Genomic DNA, 22,731 nt, shown 5'->3' with positions numbered 1-22,731 from the left:
AGTCCTTGGCAACTGTCAGTCTTTAGATCAAAAGAGTTTTTGGAAGGCGACAGAGCTTGAAATGCTTTTGAAACTAGCAGTATTGGTAAGGTGACAGTTTTCGAGAAGCGACATAATTTTAAAAGAGATAGTCTTCACAAAAGACTGTCTTTGGAAGTCGACATTCTTTGAAATGTGATAGTTTTTGGAAGAGACACCTTTTCAAAATTAACAGCCTTTGGAAGGAGACAGTCTTTGGAAGATTCCAGTCATTTGAACAAGACTATCTATGATATGCGATAGTTTTTGGAAGGTGATAGCCCTTAAATAAAAAGTTTTTAGAGGTGACATTCTTTGGAAAATGACTGTCTGAAAACAGATAGTTTTAGAAAGGAAGTAAACTTTTGAGGTGAGCGGTTTTGAAGGTCTTTGAAAGTGACAGCATTTAGAGGGAAACAATCTTTAAAAATCAAAAATTTTTGCAAGGTAATTTACCTCAGCTTTTACAGTATTTTTTAAACTACGGCAGTTTTTAGTAGGTGACAGCCTTTAAAAGTGACAGTTTATAGGAAGATATATTCTTTGGAAGATGACAGTCTTCGGAATGTAATAGTACTTCGAAAGAAAACATTATGAATATCTTTGGTAGGCGACAGCATTTAAAAATGTCGGTTGCTTTTAAGTCGATCACTTTGGCAAAGTGACAGCCCTTTAAAAGTGACAGCCCTTAAAAAATCTTTACCTTCAAATTTTCCTACGTTAAAAAACCGCCATTTTTTTTCTGAGAGTTTTTGTAAGCCAGCACTTTTTGAAATGTGACAACATTGAACAAATGACAGTTTTCGGAACGCATTAGTTTTGGGAAGTTGACATTCTTTGAGATGACAGAATTTGCCGGACAACAGATTTTTAGTTTTATTAATTGCTCCTTAAAAGGAAGCTTTTGAAAGGCGTTTCTAACGACAGCAGTCTTTGGAAGAAAACAACCTTCGGAAAGTGACAGTTTTGGGAAGACTGCTTTTGGATGGCAACTTTTATCGGATACTTCAACCGCAGCATTTGGAAGAAAATTATGTTCTAAAGGTTGGAGGGCAACACTTTGTGGAACATGACAGTTTTAGGAAACTGGTTTACTAAGATTACAGCCTTTAGAAGACGACAGTACGACAGGTGCAGAAATCGGCTGCTCTTGGAAAACGTTAATCTTTTAAATGTGACAGTCTTTGGTAGCTGATATTCTTTCTAAGATTATAGTTTTTGGAAGGTGGCAGATTTCGGAAGGCCTTTGAGAGTGGCAATATTGGCAAGGCAACAGTATTTCAAAGGCGATCATTTTTGCAAGTTGACAGCCTGTACAAAGTGACAGCCCTTAAAATGACAGTTTTTTTTTTCAAAATGCAACTGTCTTCGGAATGTGACTGCTTTTGGAAGGATGTAATCATTATACGGACTTTGGGATTCAACAGTCTTTTAAAGGCTGTTTAAAAGACTGTCTTCAGAAGATGACAATCTTTTAAGTAGGTGACAGCTTTTAAAAATGGCAGTTTATAGAAGTATATATTATTTGGAAGGTGACAGTCTTAGAAATGTAACAGTATTTCGAAAGAGAACAGTATGGTTATCTTTGGTGTCGAAATAAAGTCTTTGGAAGGTGACAACTTTGAAAAGTGACAGGTTTTGAAAGGTGACAGTCTTTAGTAGGCGACTGCTCCAGAAAAACAGCTTTAGGAACAAAGAGTAAGTTTGAAAAAATTAGTTTTAAGAAATTTCTGTATTTGATATGTGACATTCTTTGGAAGCCGGTAGTCTTTACAAGATTATAATTTTTCGAAGGTGACAGTTTTCGGAGGGCCTTTGAAAGTGGCAGTGTTGGCAAAACAACAGTTTTTTGGAGGCAATCATTGACATCCCCGGCGCAAACCCATGGAATAATGAGAAAAATCTCTTTTTGCAAACGTTTCCATATGTTTTTTGTGTGATGTGAAATTTAGGGTCAAGTCACAAAAGAGACTTTTTCAGACAAAAAAAAACACTAATAATCTAGAAAAAAACTCTGTAGGTACATGTCTCTTTATGTAATGAATATTGGACTCATGCCCAATCTATAGGGAATAAAGGTAATGGCGTAAAGATGATTCCATGTAAATACATTCACCCAATTTACGCTCACCTGGTATGTGGGTAGTTTGAAAACTATATTGTGCATTATCGAATATGTATTGTAGTTGCAACTATTATACTAACCCAACATTTATTTCTTTTTTCTCTTTCTTTACATTATCAATGCTACCCCCTCGCTTAAACAACATAACTCTGCACTGCGCAACATATATCTAACCCAAACAAAAAAAAACTCACCACTCAATAATTGGCTTTCGTATTTGTACAAAAACCAAAATCTTCGTTGCTCATCCAAAACTAACACCGTAGAATCACCGGATGAGTATCCGAGTAGCAGCTCCACACCGATAGGCCGCCGAGGCTCGTACAAAACCGGAAGAGGTTGGTGATGGTTTTCTTGATGATTTGATTTGTCTGTTTGTGTTGTGTTTAAGAAACCGTTTTTAAATCCTTCCTAAAACCACCTTCTTCCTTTGGAATCACTCATCAAACTTCCTTTCTTTTTTCCTTTGAAACCAGAACTTTTTTTTTTACCTGATTGCATGTAATTTGAATAACAATGTCGGCACTTTAGTTTGGGAAATTTTGGTTTTGCATGTTTTTTTTTTTTTAATTTAAACTGTATATTTACTGATATTAACATCCTTTGAAAGTAGGTAGTTAACATGTATCGCCTTAAAAACTAAAAAAAACAAACTGCATGATAGTATCGAAAAGCGAAATCATCCATATTACACAAGTGGGAGCCCAAATTCACCACACCACAAGTCTGCGAAAAGTTTGAATCGATTTCTGATGCTTAAATTTTGATTTCGAATTAGATTGTTTAAAGTTTTTGGTTTCAAGCACAATATTGAGTTTTTTTTTTTTATTTATATAGATTGGTTACGTTGCTGTTTGAAATTTTCGCATCGCGCATATTCCAGATGCAGCAATCAATTTTCGTCTTGAGAGTTTTTTGTCATACATAAACTTTTCAATATTCCTTTTTTTGTTGAAATTTTTATACTATCTCAAGTTACATCCGATCGTCATGGAGTGATTTTTTTCCTCTTAAATTCCTTAAACATTTCAATAACTCCAATACGTTCCCTAAGATCCTTATCGTTCCATTAAAAGTATAAAACACATCGTGGGATTGGATGTAGATAAATCCGATAATCATTTTCAAACATTTTCGAACTTCATTACACAATATTCTGTTTCTATTTCGAGTTACGATAAAATCTTTGCGGGTTGTTTAAACTTCTGGGAGAATTTTATCACATTTCTCAACATTATTTTTTTTGTATTCTTTTCTCACACACAATCAAATTCATTCAAATTTTTATTTTTTCAAAAAAGGATTCTATTTTCTACTATATTTGGTACATAATTTATTTTCAACCTACATCCAAAACCACGAACGATACACAACTTCCCATAAAACTATTCCTCAACCAACCTCAATTGGAAAATTCGATTCTCAAATCAAAGATCAGATGAAGAACAAAACAAACTATCCCAATTGAATTTTACAGAACCACCGGCCACGATCGAACGCGGTCGTACCTTGTCACGAATCTCACTAGCGAAAGGTGCCAATTTCCGGGGACGTAAATCCAACTCCCTGATGAATCTGTGCGGTAAGGCTCTCTCTCTCTCTGTCTCTATCCTGATCCCTGATTTTTTTTTTAAAGTCTCCCTCTAAATTTGTTCCAACACCAGCTATAAAGTTTTGGGTAATCTTGGGAAAGGGTATCTAATTTTCTTCCACTTTTGTGCTAAAATTTTGGGATCAATATTAGTTTACGGGCACCGATCAGGGAACAGCTTTCTAATGGTTACGGGCGTTTCGATGAGTTTTTTTTAATTTCTATGATTTCGAAATAAGAAAAATGTTAAATTTTGATTTCATTATTATTATTATTTTTTTAATTTTATGTAAATAACTCACTTACGATTTAATACAGATAAGTGGATTGAATTGCTCACCAAATCAGGAAAAGTAATGGTAGACACTAACAAGTTAAATTACTAGAAAATTAGACTTAATTTGTTGCTTCACAGGAATAAATGCACCATATTTTGAGTAGTTTACACTTCCAAATGTGACGACGAGAAAAAAATGTTAGAAAAATTAGAAAAAAATAATGTGGTGGCTTCGGTGTGCTAACAAATCGATTAGTTAACATCAACTTTCTATTGATCAAACATCTGACAAAGAGGAACAAAATGAACAAACAGACAAAAATCATATAAAGAAATATAAGATAAGGAAGTTTCAAATTTTTTTAAAGATAACAATAATGACAAAAATTAAAAAAAAAATCACGAAAATGGCACAAATCACAAGAATACCAAAAATAACGAAAATGACAGAAATTATTAAAATGATAAACATGATAAAAATGACATAAACTTAAAAAAAGACAAAAAATGACAGAAATGACAAAAATAATAAAAATAAAAAAAAATGATAAAAATGAAAAAAATGACAAAAATAACAAAAATGACCAAAAATGACAAAAACGACAAAAATGACAAAAATGACAAAAATGACAAAAATGACAAAAATGACAAAAATGACAAAAATGACAAAAATGACAAAAATGACAAAAATGACAAAAATGACAAAAGCGACAAAAATGACAAAAATGACAAAAGCGACAAAAATGACAACAATGACAAAAGCGACAAAAATGACAACAATGACAAAAATGACAAAAATGAAAAAAATGACAACAATGACAAAAATGACAACAATGACAAAAATGAAAAAAAAATAAAAAAATTAAAAAAATGACAAAAATGGCATAATTGACAAAAATAATAGAAATGACAAAAATAACAAAATGACAAGAATGCCAAAAATGACAAAAATTACAAAAATGACAAAAATGACAAAAATGATAAAAATGACAAAAATGACAAAAACGACAAAAATGACAAAAATGACAAAAATGACAAAAATGACAAAAATGACAAAAATGACGAACATGACAAAAATGACAAAAATGACAAAAATGACAAAAATGACAAAAATGACAAAAATGACAAAAATGACAAAAATGACAAAAATGACAAAAATGACAAAAATGACAAAAATGACAAAAATGACAAAAATGACAAAAATGACAAAAATGACAAAAATGACAGAATTGACAAAAATGACAAAAATGACAAAAATGACAAAAATGACAAAAGCGACAAAAATGACAACAATGACAAAAGCGACAAAAATGACAACAATGACAAAAATGACAAAAATGACAAAAATGACAAAAATGAAAAAAATGACAACAATGACAAAAATGAAAAAAAAATAAAAAAATTAAAAAAATGACAATAATGACAAAAATGGCATAATTGACAAAAATAATAGAAATGACAAAAATAACAAAATGACAAGAATGCCAAAAATGACAAAAAATACAAAAATGACAAAAATGACAAAAATGATAAAAATGACAAAAATGACAAAAACGACAAAAACGACAAAAATGACAAAAACGACAAAAATGACAAAAATTGCAAAAATGACAAAAATGACAAAAATGACAAAAATGACAAAAATGACAAAAATGACAAAAATGACAAAAATGACAAAAATGACAAAAATGACAAAAATGACAAAAATGACAAAAATGACAAAAATGACAAAAATGACAAAAATGACAAAAATGACAAAAATGACGAACATGACAAAAATGACAAAAATGACAAAAATGACAAAAATGACAAAAATGACAAAAATGACAAAAATGATAAAATTGACAAAAATGACAAAAACGACTTGCATTACAAAAATGACAAAAATGTCAAAAATGACAAAAATGACAACGGTGAAAAAGTAACAAAAAATGACAAAAATGACAAAAAGTGACAAAAATGACAAAAAATGACAAAAATGACAAAAATGACAAAAATGACAAAAATGACAAAAATGACAAAAATGACAAAAATGACAAAAATGACAAAAATGACAAAAATGACAAAAATGACAAAAATGACAAAAATGACAAAAATGACAAAAATGACAAAAATGACAAAAATGACAAAAATGACAAAAATGACAAAAATGACAAAAATGACAAAAATGACAAAAATGACAAAAATGACAAAAATGACAAAAATGACAAAAATGACAAAAATGACAAAAATGACAAAAATGACAAAAATGACAAAAATGACAAAAATGACAAAAATGACAAAAATGACAAAAATGACAAAAATGACAAAAATGTCAAAAATGACAAAAATGACAACGGTGAAAAAGTAACAAAAAATGACAAAAATGACAAAAATGACAAAAAGTGACAAAAATGACAAAAAATGACAAAAATGACAAAAATGACAAAAATGACAAAAATGACAAAAATGACAAAAATGACAAAAATGACAAAAATGACAAAAATGACAAAAATGACAAAAATGACAAAAATGACAAAAATGACAAAAATGACAAAAATGACAAAAATGACAAAAATGACAAAAATGACAAAAATGACAAAAATGACAAAAATGACAAAAATGACAAAAATGACAAAAATGACAAAAATGACAAAAATGACAAAAATGACAAAAATGACAAAAATGACAAAAATGACAAAAATGACAAAAATGACAAAAATGACAAAAATGACAAAAATGACAAAAATGACAAAAATGACAAAAATGACAAAAATGACAAAAATGACAAAAATGACAAAAATGACAACAATGACAAAAATGACAAAAATGACAAAAAATAACAAAAATGACAAAAATGACAAAAATGACTAAAATGACTAAAATGACTAAAATGACTAAAATGACTAAAACGACAAAAATGACTAAAATGACAAAAATGACTAAAATGACTAAAATGACTAAAATGACTATAATGACTAAAAAGACTAAAATGACTTAAATGGCAAAAACGACAAAAATGGCGAAAAAGACAAAAATGACAAAAATTGCAAAAATGACAAAAATGACAAAAATGACAAAAATGACAAAAATGACAAAAATGACAAAAATGACAAAAATGACAAAAATGACAAAAATGACAAAAATGACAAAAATGACAAAAATGACAAAAATGACAAAAATGACAAAAATGACAAAAACGATAAAAATGACAAAAATGACAACAGTAAAAAAAATAACAAAAATGACAAAAATGACAAAACTGACAAAAATGACAAAAATGACAAAAATGACAAAAATGACAAAAATGACAAAAATGACAAAAATGACAAAAATGACAAATATGACAAAAAAGACAAAAATAACTAAAATAACTAAAATGACAAAAATGACAAAAATGACAAAAATGACAAAAATGACAAAAATGACAAAAATGACAAAAATGACAAAAATGTCAAAAATGACAAAAATGATAAAAATGACAAAAATGACAAAAATGACAAAAATGACAAAAATGACAAAAATGACAAAAATGACAAAAATGACTAAAATGACTAAAATGGCTAAAACGACTAAAATGACTAAAATGACTAGAATGACTAAAATGACAAAAATGACAAAAATGACAAAAATGACAAAAATGACAAAAATGACAAAAATGACAAAAATTACAAAAATGACAAAAATGACAAAAATGACAAAAATGACAAAAATGATAAAAATGACAAAAATGAAAAAAATGTCAAAAATGACAAAAATGACAAGAATGACAAAAACGACAAATTATGAAAAAATGACAAAAATGACGAAAACGACAAAAATGATAAAACGAAAAAAAGACAAAAATGACAAAAATGACGAAAATGAAAGAGTTAAATATTTTTACAATCGTGCTTATGCTTAAACGATGTAACGTTTTCCAACGGAAGGACTCCAGGGTGTCCTTGAAAAATTGTTTTTAAGGGGAACAACATGAATAACTTGCACACTTCAGTGCGGGATTGGGTAAAATTTTGTTATAAGTTTTTTTTTCTGGTTGAAATAATTACAATAAATTTGAAATGCGTTATCGTTTAGCTGTTATTGGTGATGGGTTTTATGTTCGACACATTTACTCTTTCGGGAATTACTGAATACGTGGATTTGGGTTTACATGTTTCATCTTTCATTGACCATCATCTTTTTTGTTTTGTTGTGTTTTTCCGTTTGATTGTGTTTTATTTCATGGTTTTATTTATGTTCTCATCACTGATAACACTTGAATGCTATTTAGTTGGCATTTTGCTTTAGTTTGGTTTTTTTTCTGTTTACTTCTCTTTTGATAAGTTGTAATTTTTTGTGTTTGTTTGTGTTGTTCCGAAATTCTAAGCAAGAAAATTTGTACAAAATTTATTAATTGGACGAAATAACTCCTTTTAAGCTATCAAGTATTGCAAAAAAAACGATTGAACTCTAAATTCTGATTGATAGCTCTCTCTGTTTCTATCCCTAACGGTTATGGTTTGAAGCAATAATCTGATGATAATGTTTGAAAATTTGACTGCCACATTGTGAGCTCGTTTATTAAATCATACATTTTCTTCCATTTCTCCCCCTTTTTTCACCAACACAACAAAAAAAAATCCCTCACAAATAACCAACAACCGCCATATTGTAATCGTCGCGCCCCCCATTGCGAAAACTCTGCGCGCCATTTTGCTGCTGCTACCGGTCCATTTCTACCGTTAAATTGTGTAACGTTGAAATCAATGCTCAAAATTCGCTTCATAATTCCGGAAACTTTCTCTGGTTTGCATCGATGTGGCTACACACTAATTCGACCGTTTGAAAAATTAAATCTATCAATGTACTTCGATCGATGTGCTTCGAATGTGCGTGCTTATCTCCGACACGACAGATTCCGACTCCGGACTGGGCCGTGCCACTCCCCCGAGGAGAGCACCGTCGCCCGGAATGGGCCCAGCCAGCCGCCATCTGCCGTCGCCTTCCGGTCCTGGATCGCTGCCCCCGGGTTTGATTACCAAACGGCGCGGCTTCGATGATGGTTCCAGCGATATCTCCTCGACTGCGAGTTCCATGATGGACTACAACGGTTTGTATCGTTGATCGTCAAAACCTTAACTACCTAAAATGCTTCCTTGAGCTGGCCGTTTGTTGGCTGCGTACTGACAGAATTACCGCAGAATTGAAATTTTGTTTTCCGTAGAGTTTTAATATCAACCGCGTTATCGTTTCTCCACTATAAATTAAAAATTCATAATTAACCATTTTTTTTAACTGAAAAATCTAACTCCCTATTCACGCAGGTCCCAAGCTCTACAAGCAACCCGCCACCAAATCGAACCGCGGAATCATCCTGAACGCGGTCGAGTACTGCGTGTTTCCGGGGGTGGTGAATCGCGATGCCAAACAGAAGGTGCTGGAGAAGATTGCCCGATCGGAGGCGAAACACTTTTTGGTGCTGTTCCGGGATGCCGGTTGCCAGTTCCGCGCCCTCTATGGCTATTGGCCCGAGAACGAGCAGATCGTGAAGCTGTACGGGACCGGCCCGAGCCAGGTGGACGATGTGATGTTCGATAAGTTTTTCAAGTAAGTAGCATTATTTTTAAATCTATATACAGCCCTATTACATAAAACGAGTAACTCGACTCGACTCCACTCACTGTCGAGTCGAGCGAAATGTCGTATTACAGTAGTCGAGTGAAACAGCTGAATCACGAACCTTCAAGCAGTCGACTCAGTCTGAACTGAAATTCGACTCGACTCGACTACTGTAATACCAAAATGGCTCACTCGAGTAAAATGACTCGTGACTCGTCTTATGTAATAGGGCCATATTTTTATAATTGATATCACGTTTTGACGGTCGCCATGAGAAAATTTTCTTTTCGAAATCCACTCCATGTGGAAAATTCTAAATGTGCTCAACACATATTATACATCCCCGATTCCCGACACAAAGAGCTGAAATAGGTAATCTCCACTGTTGTTTTTTCACGTGATGCCCATCACGTTTAATTTCTTTCTGTGTTTAGGAAAGAGTAAAAGTGTTCTAACTGCCTCCGGTTCCTCTTGAAGATGAGGCTGCTCCTCTCCTTTTTGTTGCACGACGCTCTCGCCCCTGTTGCATCTCGACGTACTTTCTTCTGCCTTCCGACTAAACGATCTTCCAGTGCCTCCAGCCCTTCGATCTTCGACGATTCCTGGCTCGACGACCTCCAACTGGCCTCCAGGTCCGACGACCTTCCAAATGGGCTACTGGTCCGACAACCTTCCATGATCCCATCTCCGACGACCTCTATCTGGCTCCGATCCGACGACCTTCCAGCTGAAAGCTTTCTTCTGTGCTTCGACGCCTTTCTCGCGGCATGACACCTCCCAGTGGTTCCAGCCCGACGACTTCTACTTGGCTTTCCGGTCGGTTGACCTTTCATAACATCCTCTTGACGACCTTCCGTGGTCCCCCATTCGTTAGTCTTTCAGTGGCTCCTAGTCAGACGACCACCGACGGCCCGACGTCTCACCGATGACCCGACGACCTTCCGCTGGCTCCCGGCTCACCCAACGCCCTTCCAAAAAACCTGTTCCAAGACCTCCGTGTCTCCTGGCTTTTCGACCTCCTCCGGTTCCTACACTAAGCACCACGAATTTCAACACTCCTCCTCACCACACGCTTTCTGCAGTCTTCTAACTGCCTATGGCGGCTCCTCTTGAAGATGAAGCTGCTTCTCTTCAACACACGCACCGGATCTAAATCGTCGCCTTCATTGCACAACGCTTTCGCCCCTGTTGCAGTGGCTCCAGCCTGTCGCCTGTCTCCCTTTCCTCCTCTGTGAATTGACAGCAGCCAGCAGTGAAATGTAGCCTATTATGGTACTATCTTGTTGTGAGACTGGACTAGGAACATGAATTTTCTAAAGCTAAATATACGAACTACGAAATTAAAACAAAAATCAAACGAACTGTAATTAACCGGTTACAGGTTATCAGGGTCATCTGCATCAGGAAATGAGATTTCAACTGCTTCCCTCTTGCTCGTAAGGGCTGCTCAGCGGTTTTTCTGTCTTTCCATCACGAGACTTCTCGAACGGATGTGTGATTTCATTGAACTCCACGTCACGAAGAATTACAATTTTTTTCGAATTACTGTCATCACAACCGGGAACCATTCGACGACTTCACGGCTTCTGACATCTAGCTTTTCACGATGCTAACTCGGGCGGGATCCACGTGTGGAGAATATGGCAAATAAGAGAAATAAATATTCAATGGAATGAATTTATACCAACAAATGTCTTGAAAAACAAACAATGATTTATATCAGTGCTTTGAACGAAACTATTTTAGTTGTAGTTGAGACAGACTACATTTGACCGCAAGAAGAAAAGAGAAAATGACAACTCGTCTGAGTTCGTCAAGTTCGTTTAGCTAGTCGAGCCAGTCTATTCGTGGTTGTTGCTAAGCACAGATGTTTCGCAGCATTTGTATTTTCGAACGGCTTTAAAGAAAACGGGTTGACTAGAATCGTCATCCCCGGAGTTTATTTAGGATACGACACCACGCAAAGATCTTGCACCCAAACAGACGGAGCTTCTTTAAACAGAATTTGGTTCCGTACCAATACTCAGCAGGAGTTGACTTGGTAAGAGCCGCTGTCGGACTTCGGTTGATAAAACAGAGAACTTACGATTTCCTCCGCAGTCAGTCGTCGAATCTTTTCCCGAAATATTTTCCAGCGCCGGTACCAGTGAATCAAACGAATCTGGCAATACGTTTGGAACAGCAAAATGACTTGACCCGCTTCATCGACTCTTCATCGGTAAAAGGTTTCAGTGACCAATAACGGTTGTTTATAATCATAATCTTTTTTTTTTTTGTAAATTCTTTATTTGAAACGGCTCTTACCTGTAGGCTTTAAGGAGCCAAACTCGTTGTTTTACAATTTATTTCTTAGCTTAACACTTTTATTTTAGAGGAAAAGAATGATAGAAAGGGAAGAAAAATAAAAAGAATCATAGGTGAAGACCGGAACGTTGGGTGGTTTTCCTCGGGCCCGAAGGGAGTCTATATAATTCGTTCTGGCGATAAGGTGGTCCTAACACGACCAAACAATATGCTCGATGTCATGGTAACCTTGACCGCAGCTACACAAATTGCTGCAAGCAATGTCAAAACAATAGAGTACCGCGTCTAAGGAGTAATGATTGGACATACATGAGACGGGAGAATATACGAATAAAATCCCGACTCAGGTCCAACCTATTAAACCAGGGTTTAAGGCTTACCTTTGGGATAATCAAGTGGAGCCACCAACCCAACTCAACTCATCCTATTTGCGCTGCCAGTTGACAAGAGAGTTTCTTCGAACCAAAAAGTAAAATTCGTTGAAGACGATTTCACGTTGATACGTGTCGCCTTCCATCGCCCCCACCTTTGCTAATCATAATCTTGACTTCTTCGATTTCAGGACTGGAAAGAGTTGTTCGAAATGCAGCATCCAATGATCTGTTCGAACAGCTCGGCCTTTTGAATGGCACGTCTCAGATAGTATAGTTCTTGAAGTATGGGGATAAAGTATGGGGTTCTGCAGAGTTAATGAAAACACGTCTTGGAAGATTGAAGTTATATTTGCGAATGATTGAAAAACTTATGAGCTAATGAAATTGGAGTATCTCGATTGCTGTGATTAGTTTCACCTGAGATCGGCATACTCCAACACTCCTCCTCGATCGGTTGATTTTAATCCAGCGTCGATCGCCAACTTCTTGAATCTTGTAGCCGAAAGGGGTCGGCTACCATGTCTTCAGTCGGGCAATAGACGACGTCGATCTCCTCCTTCTGCTTGAGGTCTCGAACGAAATGATATTTTGTGGCGATGTGCATCGTCCGATTGCTGAACTTTTCGGTATCCAACATATCGAGACAACTCTGGTTGTCCTCGTTGATTGTAACGTCTCTCATCCATATTGGCCAACAATCGGGTCAGCCAGATCGCTTCCTGTGACGCCTCGGATAACGCAATGAATTCGGCCTCCGCTGTGGATAAGGAAACGCACGTTTGCTTCCTGCAGCTCCAGCTTATGGTACCTCCGCGAAACTTGAAGACTTGACCACTGTCGGATTTTCGGTCTTCAATGTTCTCCGCCCTATCCGAGTCAGCATATCCTATCAGCCCGGACCTATATCCAGCTCTGCTTAATCGAAGACGATAGTGGCTGGTTCCCTACAGGTAGCGGATTACCCTTTTGACCTCGTTCCAATCTCCTTGCGTGGGGCAGCTGGTATGGCGACTCAGAATGGACACCGATGCTGATATGTCCGGTCGAGTGTTGACTGGAAGGTAGAGAAGTTGACCAATTATCTTCTGGTACGCTTGATTATCGGACAACGGCGCCTCCTTCCTTTCCTGGAGTCCTTAGCATCCGCCATACCTGTCTCTCGAATGATTTGATCGATGTACTGCTTCTGGTTCACGAAGAAATCGCCTCTCTCGTCTCGCTGAACCTCAATTCCGAGATAGTAGTGAATGTCTCCGAGCTCACTCAACTCGAATTGCTTCTTTAAAGCAGCAATCGAAATTTCGCAAAGCTCAATTTTCTCAATAGCTACTACCAAGTCGTCAACCAGCACGTAACAGGCTTTTCCGTCCTTCACCTTCCGAAAGAGACATGAATCCGCTTTGCAGCGCTGGAAACCTTGCTTGCAAAGCGCGGAATGCAGCTTGGAATTCCATGCCCTGGCAGTTTGTTCCAGACTGTAGAGGCTCTTCCTTAGTCTGCACACCTTGTGTTCTACTCCTTCTGCGATCAAACCGGGTGGTTGCCGCATGTATATCTCCTCCTCAAGATCGCCGTGGAGAAATGCGGTCTTGATATCATACTGCTTAACCGCCATTTTCCGCTTAGCAGCAACGGCCAACAACGACCGGAAGGTAGTCTGGCGCACCACCGGAGCGAACACTTCGTCGCAGTCGCATCCAAACTTCTGTGTGAACCCTTGGGCTACCAGACGGGCTTTGTAGCGAATGATGGTTCCTCGTTCGTCCCGTTTCGTCTTGTACGTCCACTTGCAGCCAACGACCTTTCGACTTTTCGGTGGATCGACCAATTCCCAGGTTCCGTTTTTCATCAGCGCATCGTACTCCTCCTACATTGCAGCCGACCAACGATCGCCATCATCACCGCCGAGTGCCTCTCGGGGGGTTTGGGGATCACCTGTTGACCGTTTGGATTTATTGGCCTGCTTGGAATTGCGACACGTCACCACCAGTCCCTGCTTGGACTCGGATGCCTGAGCGTTACCATCAGTTGGCTTGAGTGCTTGAATCGTGCGATGAAGCTGAAATTTCTCGAGCAGGTATACTACCTTTGAAACCAATCAAATATTCAAGCAACTTGCCTGGAACTGCGCGCTCCTGTCCGCTACGCCTCAACACCTGTGACACGGGTGGATTTGAAGTAGAGTACGAGGGGAGCGCAGTGGGAATAGTCACGTCACGTAAAGGATGTAGTTGTCGGTCTTCTTCATCTGATTCGTCATCAGTAAGGATGTCTTCCATCGATTTGGGACCCTCGGATTCCGGAATGTTTCGTGAAGTAGTCGGAACCATCGTCAGAGGGGTAACTGGAACGTTTCGTGCAGGATGCTGGTCCACCGGTTCCTCAAAGTCCAGCTGTATGTACACCGGCTGAGGATGTTGAACCCTGATGGCAGCCGATGCTGATTGCGACTTTGCTCTCCCTTCATCCAGGAACGTAACATCCCGGACCTTCGTCATAGAGCGTGTCTTGATGTTGTACACTCTATACGCCTCTATACGAGGAAAACTTCGTAGCCAACAAGGATGCATTCTTCAGCTTTGGCGTCCCATTTGCGTCGTTTTTGTTTCGGAACATGAGCCATTACCGTAGTTCCGAAAATTCTCAGATGCGATAAAACCGGCATCCTTCCAGATTTCCTCAGGCGCCTTGGTGTGACCCTTCGTTGGTGACCGATTCAACAGGTAAACGGATGTGGACACCGCTTCTGTCCAGAAGCGCTTCGGAAGACCGGCTTTGAAGAGTAAACACCAGGCTCGTTCGACGATGGACCTGCTGACTCGCTCCGTCAAGCCGTTTTGCTCCGGGGTGTAATCGGTGGTTGTTTGTTGTTTGATGCCAAGTCGTTCCAAAAAGCTTTGGAAACCTCGATTTGAGTTCCACCGGACAAGCAAGCCAAAGATTGATGGGACTCTGACCATCCAACTTGAATAATCCATTCACCTCCGTTCAGGTTGCGAAAACCTCTCCATCGGAATTGAAAGCAGCACACCCGCTGTTTTCGAAGATGACCTTGTTTCCGTTCTCGACTATTTGGCTAACGGACAGTAAGTTTGTCGAGAGACCCGGAGTGAACTGGACATTTCGAACTTTGATTTCACCTGGGTTGAGTCGTGATTTCAGCTTCGTATCTCCGCAACCACGGTACCACTGCCTCGGCGCCGATTCTCGAGCAGATTTTCGTCGTTGGTTAAATGGGATGTGGCCCCTGAGTAGAAGTACCACTCACCATTTCGAGCTTGATCCACCGTCGACAGCGCCGTGCAAAACGCGTTGTCTTTTCTGACTCCTTTCCGGTTCCTCTTCGGGCAATTCCTGGCAAGATGTCCCACCTTCGAACACGCATGGCATCTCGGACCCTTTGGCTCTTCGTTGTGAGACTTCGATTCATGATGACTTCTCGGTTGGGTTTGAGAATTGTGTTGGACCTTCCGGTAGTTCTTGGTAACGAGTGCAGAACCTACCGCCGGATCCTCGCATTCTTGAAGCAGCTTGGTTTTGATGAGATCGCCTTTGATCTCGATGCCGGAATTTGAAATCGCCATTACCATCGGGCGGTACTCGGAGGGAAGGTCAGCAAGCTGCAATGCTCCAACCCATTCGTCACTTACGTCGAATCCGATGCCTCTCAGTTGGTGCGACGTTGACATGATTCGATTAACGTACTCGGCCATCAAACCACAGTTCGCACGCTTCGTGTTGATCAGGTTTCTGAGCAAACCAACCTTGCGTTCCGTGCCGGAGTCTTCAAGCGCTCTCTCCAGATTCGACCAGACCTCATGTGCAGTTTCGGCTTCCTGGACGTGCACATAATTATTCGGATCCAAAAGCAGGATTATCTTCGCCTTCGCCTTGCGATCTTTTCTAGGATCAATCGTTGGTCTCGCACCGTTTATCAGTTACGGTCGGCTTCACCACATCCCACAACTCCTCCAATTCCAAGTATGTACGCACGGCAAACTTCCAACTGGACCAGTTGTCGCGCCCTGTTAGCCTTTGGATTTCGGGTAGACTTGAGATTGAAGCGCTCGGACCGTCACCGCCGCCAGAACTTCCAACTGCAGAAAACATCTTCGGTTCTTCAAATCTTCCTGTCTGGGCGCATAACCTCTTGAAGTATGGGGATAAAGTATGGGGTGCCGCAGTATCTCGATTGCTGTGATTAGTTTCACCTGAGATCGGCCTACTCCAACAATAGTCCTTGGCTCTTTTACATTTCTTCAAACTGTCTTTTCTGCTTGTTGTACTGTAGTCGGACAGCTTTATGTACAGCCTAGGGTGTGAATAATACAGGCGAGTTTGCTCTCTAAGAAGTCCATAGTAAACGGTTCCGAGTATTACCGTGCTGTTGATAGTCAAAATCAGTCGTGATCGTCGGGACCACTATCGTAACATCTTTTTCTTGAGAACCTCCATATGGACCCTTGATCTTCACGATTCTAGGACAGCATTTCTTCAATCTCATTTGACGTGATAATATACATAATTCTGAATCATAGTTCAAACTTGGGTCTAACCATTCTACTTTCTTCTCACCCCTCCAAAACAGGTACAACTCCGGGGGCAAATGCTTCGCGCAAGTGCACACCAAACACCTGACCGTGACGATCGACGCCTTCACGATACACAACTCGCTGTGGCAGGGCAAGAAGGCAAACCTGCCGAGTAAAAAGGACATGGCCCTGGTAATTTGAGCTGCTGCTGCTGTTGAACGGCATTGATAAGAATTTGATGGAATTGTTTCTAAAGCTGGCGGCTGGCTACCTTCAATCGACGACGTCCCACGGAGTTGTCGAAGGTATCAGTGCTGGTTTTTTTCGAGTTACAAGAGGAAATCACCAGTGTACAGCAGAAAGTTAGTTGGTTCAATATGGATGGGAGGGTCCCTCCCACCTCCCATGCCTCTCATGTATCTATATGTAGAGCAGCGCTGAAACAAAATGGAAAGTGAACAGTATTTTTGTTTGAATGTTTTAACCGTCTACGTTCTCTTGACAGATACCAACTACATACTACTACTACTACTACTATTGAAGCAAAAAGAAAACTGAATTGAATTATGACCAACACACGACGACGGAAAAGTTCCGGTTGTTAAAGACTAACATTCGTAATCACAGAGAAAAAAAGCAGCAAGATTAAATTGATTAATTTTGTGATTTTCTTAGACATGTTTTCTATTGGTCTTGAAGTTTCCAAATAACCTTTTCAGATTTACATTGTTTGTAATTTGGTTTTGCTTATTCTTGAGAAGAATAATTGTTGTTTTCTTTATTTATTGAAAAAATAAATTTCTAATCAATTTTGCATGCTTGTCAAAGGAAAATTAAACTCAGATTAGTATGTGTAAATAGTTATAAATATTACCAACTCAACTTATTATTAGTTAGCGGCTCTCTTTCCATCTGAAGTGGGTAGTTGTTCTTCGGAGTTCCAAATTAAACAATTTTTAGCCTCAACGATAACAACAACAAAATCCTCAAACCGTATCAACGGAAAATCTTATCGACGAATTCCTGTTTCAGCATTACCTACCACAGCTCGATGTCTAGCATTATACAACTATTCTTAGAACAAGCAGAGATATCGCGCGAAGAATGCACCCGTTTTAGTTGAGGTTCCCCCTTTCAGTCCCCTAACCATCATTCCCTTTTCCAAAATGTAGGTAAACCCTAAACATTAACCGCCAACCATTAACCGTTTACAATAACACGACAATGGAAAGCTAAAGCCAAACTGATCCTTAAAATAAAGGCAAACAAATTCTGAACCGTTAACTGGACAGTATCGAAACTAACTTATTAAAACATCTTATAGCAGCCTCAACCAACACAAAGAATCGAACCAAGCAAGAAAGTAAGAGAAAGCTACATTGTTTTTCCTTCCATGTTAAAATAAACGTAGCTAAAAGGCCAACATTGAAAACCACAACCCTTCCTCTCCCTCTCAGAGGACGGCTTCATGGGACCGGGTAGTTTATTTTGGAGACGTTTTAAATAGAAACACATTATTTATATTGGTACCAACCACTCTCCAAGCCCAATGCTTTTGTTTTCCGATTCTGTGCTTTAAATCTAGACGAAAAATTAAATTATAGTTTTGGAAGCTTTTAATCCGTTAGTTTAGAACTAATCACCACGCGCGAAGAGTTTGGAGAAGGGAGACCACGCGAGATCGAGTGTGGCGACATATGTATGAGGAAACCCGTGAAAGTCCATTAGTTTTTTAAGGTGCGATGCGTGTTTGAATGTGATCGAGCATATGTCAGCGTTCATTGAGAAATTTAGTCTGAGCAATGGATTATTTTATTGACTAATTAGGGGTTTCAGTTTATCATTTTTTTTTGTCGTTTAATCACAAAAAAACTCACAGCATATTTGTCTAATCAATTATTTTTTAATTATATAATCGTCTGTATTAACTATTATTGTTGTAAAATAATCAGATGAATGTAAGCAATCGAGTGAAAGTGAAGAGAACGAATTATTACTACCATATTTAGGCAAACAAAGAGCAAAGTTATTGATTAACTGTATAGAGGAGGGCTGTATGCCGAGCATATAAATTCGAATAATGAAATAATCCCGTATCTGACCTTTCTTCTGAGAATCCTGTCCACATTGTCCCCTTCCTCTCATACTTTCCAGTAACCCTAACCCATTTACGTTGGATGATGTTTATTGATAATGCTGAGAAAAAATACCTACAACAGAAAAAAATAATAGAGAGATGAAGAATTAAAACAACTACACATACACTTAATATTGACTAGGAACATTAAAACCAATTCTCTTTTTTGTACATCTGTATTAGTGAAGAAAAAAAACTATAACTACAAAAGGAAAAAGTTAATGAACAAAAACCATTTTATTTAAGAAAAATACTAAATATTATCGTTTTTTATTAACAAAGTTAAGCGCGTAAGTTCACTGATCCGAAAGGGCGTCCATTAGGGCGGGACTATTTGAGTAATTCATTGAGCAAGGAAACAGCTTTTTTCAGCCTGTTAACCCAGAGCAAGTATTTCACGAAGAACCTCGAGCTCATCACTGTACAAAACGACTAGGTATGCGTTAGTTTAGATCAAGGATCCCCATAGGATTTTACCGTCTCCAAGCCTAAAAAGAGAGTTCTAGTATCGATATCTTTCCGAGTCTTCACCGCCAGATACATCCAGCTTCAAACGAGTCGTAATTGTTGTCGTTATATCTGCTTTCCGGAGTTTGCTGTTCCTGACGATCCAGGCTTCGTGGTAGTTTTTCGGATCAGTCCATTAAACCATTAAAATTTTTCTTCGGAAAGTAGCCCTTGAAGCTTCAAAGTCGAAGTATTCGACGAAGCGGTTGAAAGCTCTCAAAATTCCAATTAAAGGGTGATACGATCAAAATTTGGTCAAGGGAAAAAGCGTGTAAATCGGTGAAATCGTTTTAAATTTCTTTTTCAAGTTTAATTAATATAAGATTCAGGAAAAATATTCAGTTAGGATTCCGCTTTTCCAAATCCGAATTGCCGGGGCCTTACGCTTAACCTCTGCCATCAGATTTTGTACAGCTGTCCACCTTCTTCGCCGCAGAAAGCCAGTTAGCCTTTAACTGCTGCTCGTCCTTAGCAGTTTTTTTGGTCTTCTTATTTATTTATTTATTTGGAGTCTTTGACTACTGTCATACAGACTTAATATTAAAACTAACTTATGAATAAGATTACAAAACTATTAAAAATTAGTTAAAAACTAGTTTACATCACGGATTGCACTTTTAAACGTAGATTTAGATATATGAAAGTCGAATAAGTGCGAGACAACATTAAAAGCTTGACAACATCGGTATAAGGGGTGATTTTGTCCAAATACTGTTCTGCTTCTTGGCAACCAAAAAATCAACTGACTGCGTAGTTGTCGAGCTGGGGCGTAGAGGTTTAAACTCTGGAGCAGTTGGGGACAGTCAACAGCGTTGGTCAAAATATCGTAGATGAAGATTCGTTGAAGATAGTTTCTTCTTTGACTCAAAGGCGTCATTGATAGTAGGGCACACCTCTCAGAGTAAGGAGGTAACCGTACGGGATCTTGCCAGGGCAGACGGCGTAATGCGTACCGCAGAAATTTTTTCTGGATTCTTTCAATCCTGTCGCTGTGAACGGAGTGGTAAGGTGCCCAAACTGGAACCGCATATTCTAAGACGCTTCGTACTAACGAGCAGAATAAAGTTTTCAATGCATACGGGTCTTCAAAACTTGACGTATTCCGACGAAGAAAACCGAGCAAAGCGAAACCTCTGGCTGTAGTCGTCGCGACATGCTGGGCAAAAGTGAGCTTTTGATCAAAAGTAACCCCAAGATCTTTTATGGAGGTTACTCTTTCGAGTGAGCTTCCGCTCAAAGTGTAGTCGTAAACGATTGAGGCTCTACTCCTGAAGAAGCTTATGCACTTACACTTACCGCCATTAACTTCCATTCCATTTATATTGCACCACGCCAGTAATCTGTCGATGTCATCTTGAAGCGCAGCGCAATCCACTATTGAATCTATGATTCGATAAATTTTCAAATCATCAGCAGTAGTTTCGGTGATTGAAGGCATGTTGCTAGATCATTTATAAACAGCACAAAGATAAGCGGTCCTAAGTGGCTGCCCTGCGGTACACCTGATGGCATGTTGAACACAATAGAGTGAATTCCACGAATGTTGATAAAACCTCGACGATTAAGCAGGTACGACGACAACCATTTGGTTACCCATACAGGAAAGCCGTAGCGAGTAAGTTTTTCTATGACGATTCTGTGTGGAACTTTATCGAAGGCTTTCGCGAAGTCAATGTATATTGAGTCCACTTGCAGTTTCTTATATGTTGCTGTATGCAATTCACTAGCATAGCACATTAAATTTGTCAACGTTGACCTTTTCTTGACAAAACCGTGCTGGACCTCCGTGAGTAACGGGACAGCTGCAGTATACAATCTTTCGTACATCAGGACTTCAAATACTTTGGAGAAACAGCAGAGAATGGATATTGGTCGGTAATTTTCAACACGATGAGCGTTTCCAGACTTATGAATTGGAAAATAGATGCCATTTTCCAAAGAGCAGGAAAGACACCTTCCAATATCGATAGATTGAAAATCATGCTAAGTGGCGTGGCAAGTGATACAGCAATTCTCGAGACCAACGACGTTGGGATCCCATCAGGCCCTGAACCTTTCGAAGAATCCATAGATACTAATACTTTTAGAACCTCCTGGTCTGAAAATAAGGGCTGCGGGAGTCTAATGTCACGGTTTTGCAGTGTTCCAAAGTAATCATTAGTGCAGTTCGGAGAGAGTGAGCTGTACACGCTACTGAAAAATTCGGCAAACAAACCAGCAGAATCCTTAACGCTTTCCGATGTCCGTTCTTGAAACGTTAGAGATGAAGGAATAGAATTTCCAAGTCGACGACTATTGATATATTTCCAGAATGAAGAAGGATCTTGTTTAACGTTACGTTCGATGTTCAAAATATACTGATCAAAAGCAGCGTTACGAATTGCCGAATATTCAGTCTCTAGTCTAGAGAGGGATAATTTGTTTTCATCAGTCTTGTCTCGAAAGTATCGTTTGCGGGCTTTACGAACAACGTTACGTTTTCTCCGAAGTTCAGAGTTCCACCAAGGTTGATTATAGGTCTTTTGTCGGCGCAATCGTCTAGGAGGTGTGTGCGCTCGTAAAATCTCCCACATATGATAGTAGAAGGTAGATACCGCGTCATCTACACTCAGATCTCCAAGCTCTGCTTGCCAGTTCATGTTCATCAACAGTTCAATAACATGATCTGTATCGCAATGCGTAAAATCCAAATTTTGCTGGTGGGAACATGCGGTGTCCATAAACTCATCAGATAAATAATGCACTATCATTACACACGGATGGTGATGTCGGTCAGTGCACAAAATTGCACGTGGTGGGTGTACAACTTCGGCAAGATCAGGTCTATTCATGAACATAAGGTCGAGAATTCTTCCATTTGCGTTGACGAGCGAGCACATCTGAGACAACCCAGAAGCTATTGTTGATTCTATCACAGCTAGCTCCTGCTCAGTGGAGGCGTTCACCGGCAAGAATCCATTCGAATCTTCATCAAAGCTCCAATTTAGATTGGGTAGATTGTAATCCCCAGCTACGACGATAATGTCCTGGCTAGTAGCAATGTTCATTATGTGATCAAGAGCAGACATGTGAGACGCATATAAAGAAGTTTCGCTATTTGGCCTGAAGTATACACAACACAGGTAGATGTATCGACACTGATTCCTGATTCGCACCACAACTTGTTCAAGATGATCACATCCGGGAATTGCGACCGAAACTGCGTCAATGTTGTTATTGACTGCAATCAGAACACCTCCTCCACGTCTCAGATTACTAGTGCTGCAATTTCTGTCGGTACGGTAAA

The 22,731-nt window shown here is 38.7% G+C and overlaps 3 protein-coding genes across 21 annotated transcripts in view; 1 reads left to right on the top strand and 2 right to left on the bottom strand.

Moving 5' to 3' along the window:
- Positions 1 to 19,186, top strand: part of LOC129746614 (patronin-like) — a 43,437-nt gene extending 24,251 nt beyond the window's left edge. For 14 of the 19 annotated variants that reach the window (XM_055740374.1, XM_055740371.1, XM_055740369.1 and 11 more), the window contains 5 exons: positions 2,410 to 2,481; positions 3,621 to 3,725; positions 8,888 to 9,082; positions 9,297 to 9,579; positions 16,858 to 19,186. In XM_055740374.1, coding sequence (XP_055596349.1) covers positions 2,410 to 2,481; positions 3,621 to 3,725; positions 8,888 to 9,082; positions 9,297 to 9,579; positions 16,858 to 17,002 — 800 coding nt within the window. In that variant the 3' untranslated portion in view covers positions 17,003 to 19,186. The remainder of the gene's footprint in view (positions 1 to 2,409; positions 2,482 to 3,620; positions 3,726 to 8,887; positions 9,083 to 9,296; positions 9,580 to 16,857) is intronic. The other 5 variants (XM_055740368.1, XM_055740363.1, XM_055740360.1 and 2 more) reach the window with 4 other exon arrangements.
- The window catches only part of LOC129743136 (patronin-like), a 249,133-nt gene that overhangs the window by 198,794 nt on the left and 27,608 nt on the right, over positions 1 to 22,731 (bottom strand). The window lies entirely within an intron of this gene.
- Positions 21,272 to 22,731, bottom strand: part of LOC129743135 (uncharacterized) — a 15,266-nt gene continuing 13,806 nt past the window's right edge. Inside the window, exon 7 of the mRNA XM_055735102.1 lies at positions 21,272 to 22,665. Within this exon, the coding sequence (XP_055591077.1) occupies positions 21,272 to 22,665 (1,394 nt within the window). The remainder of the gene's footprint in view (positions 22,666 to 22,731) is intronic.

This window comes from Uranotaenia lowii, chromosome 2 (genome assembly GCF_029784155.1).
Source record: "Uranotaenia lowii strain MFRU-FL chromosome 2, ASM2978415v1, whole genome shotgun sequence".
Taxonomy (NCBI): domain Eukaryota; kingdom Metazoa; phylum Arthropoda; class Insecta; order Diptera; family Culicidae; genus Uranotaenia; species Uranotaenia lowii.
This window is presented reverse-complemented; position numbering and strand designations above follow the sequence as displayed.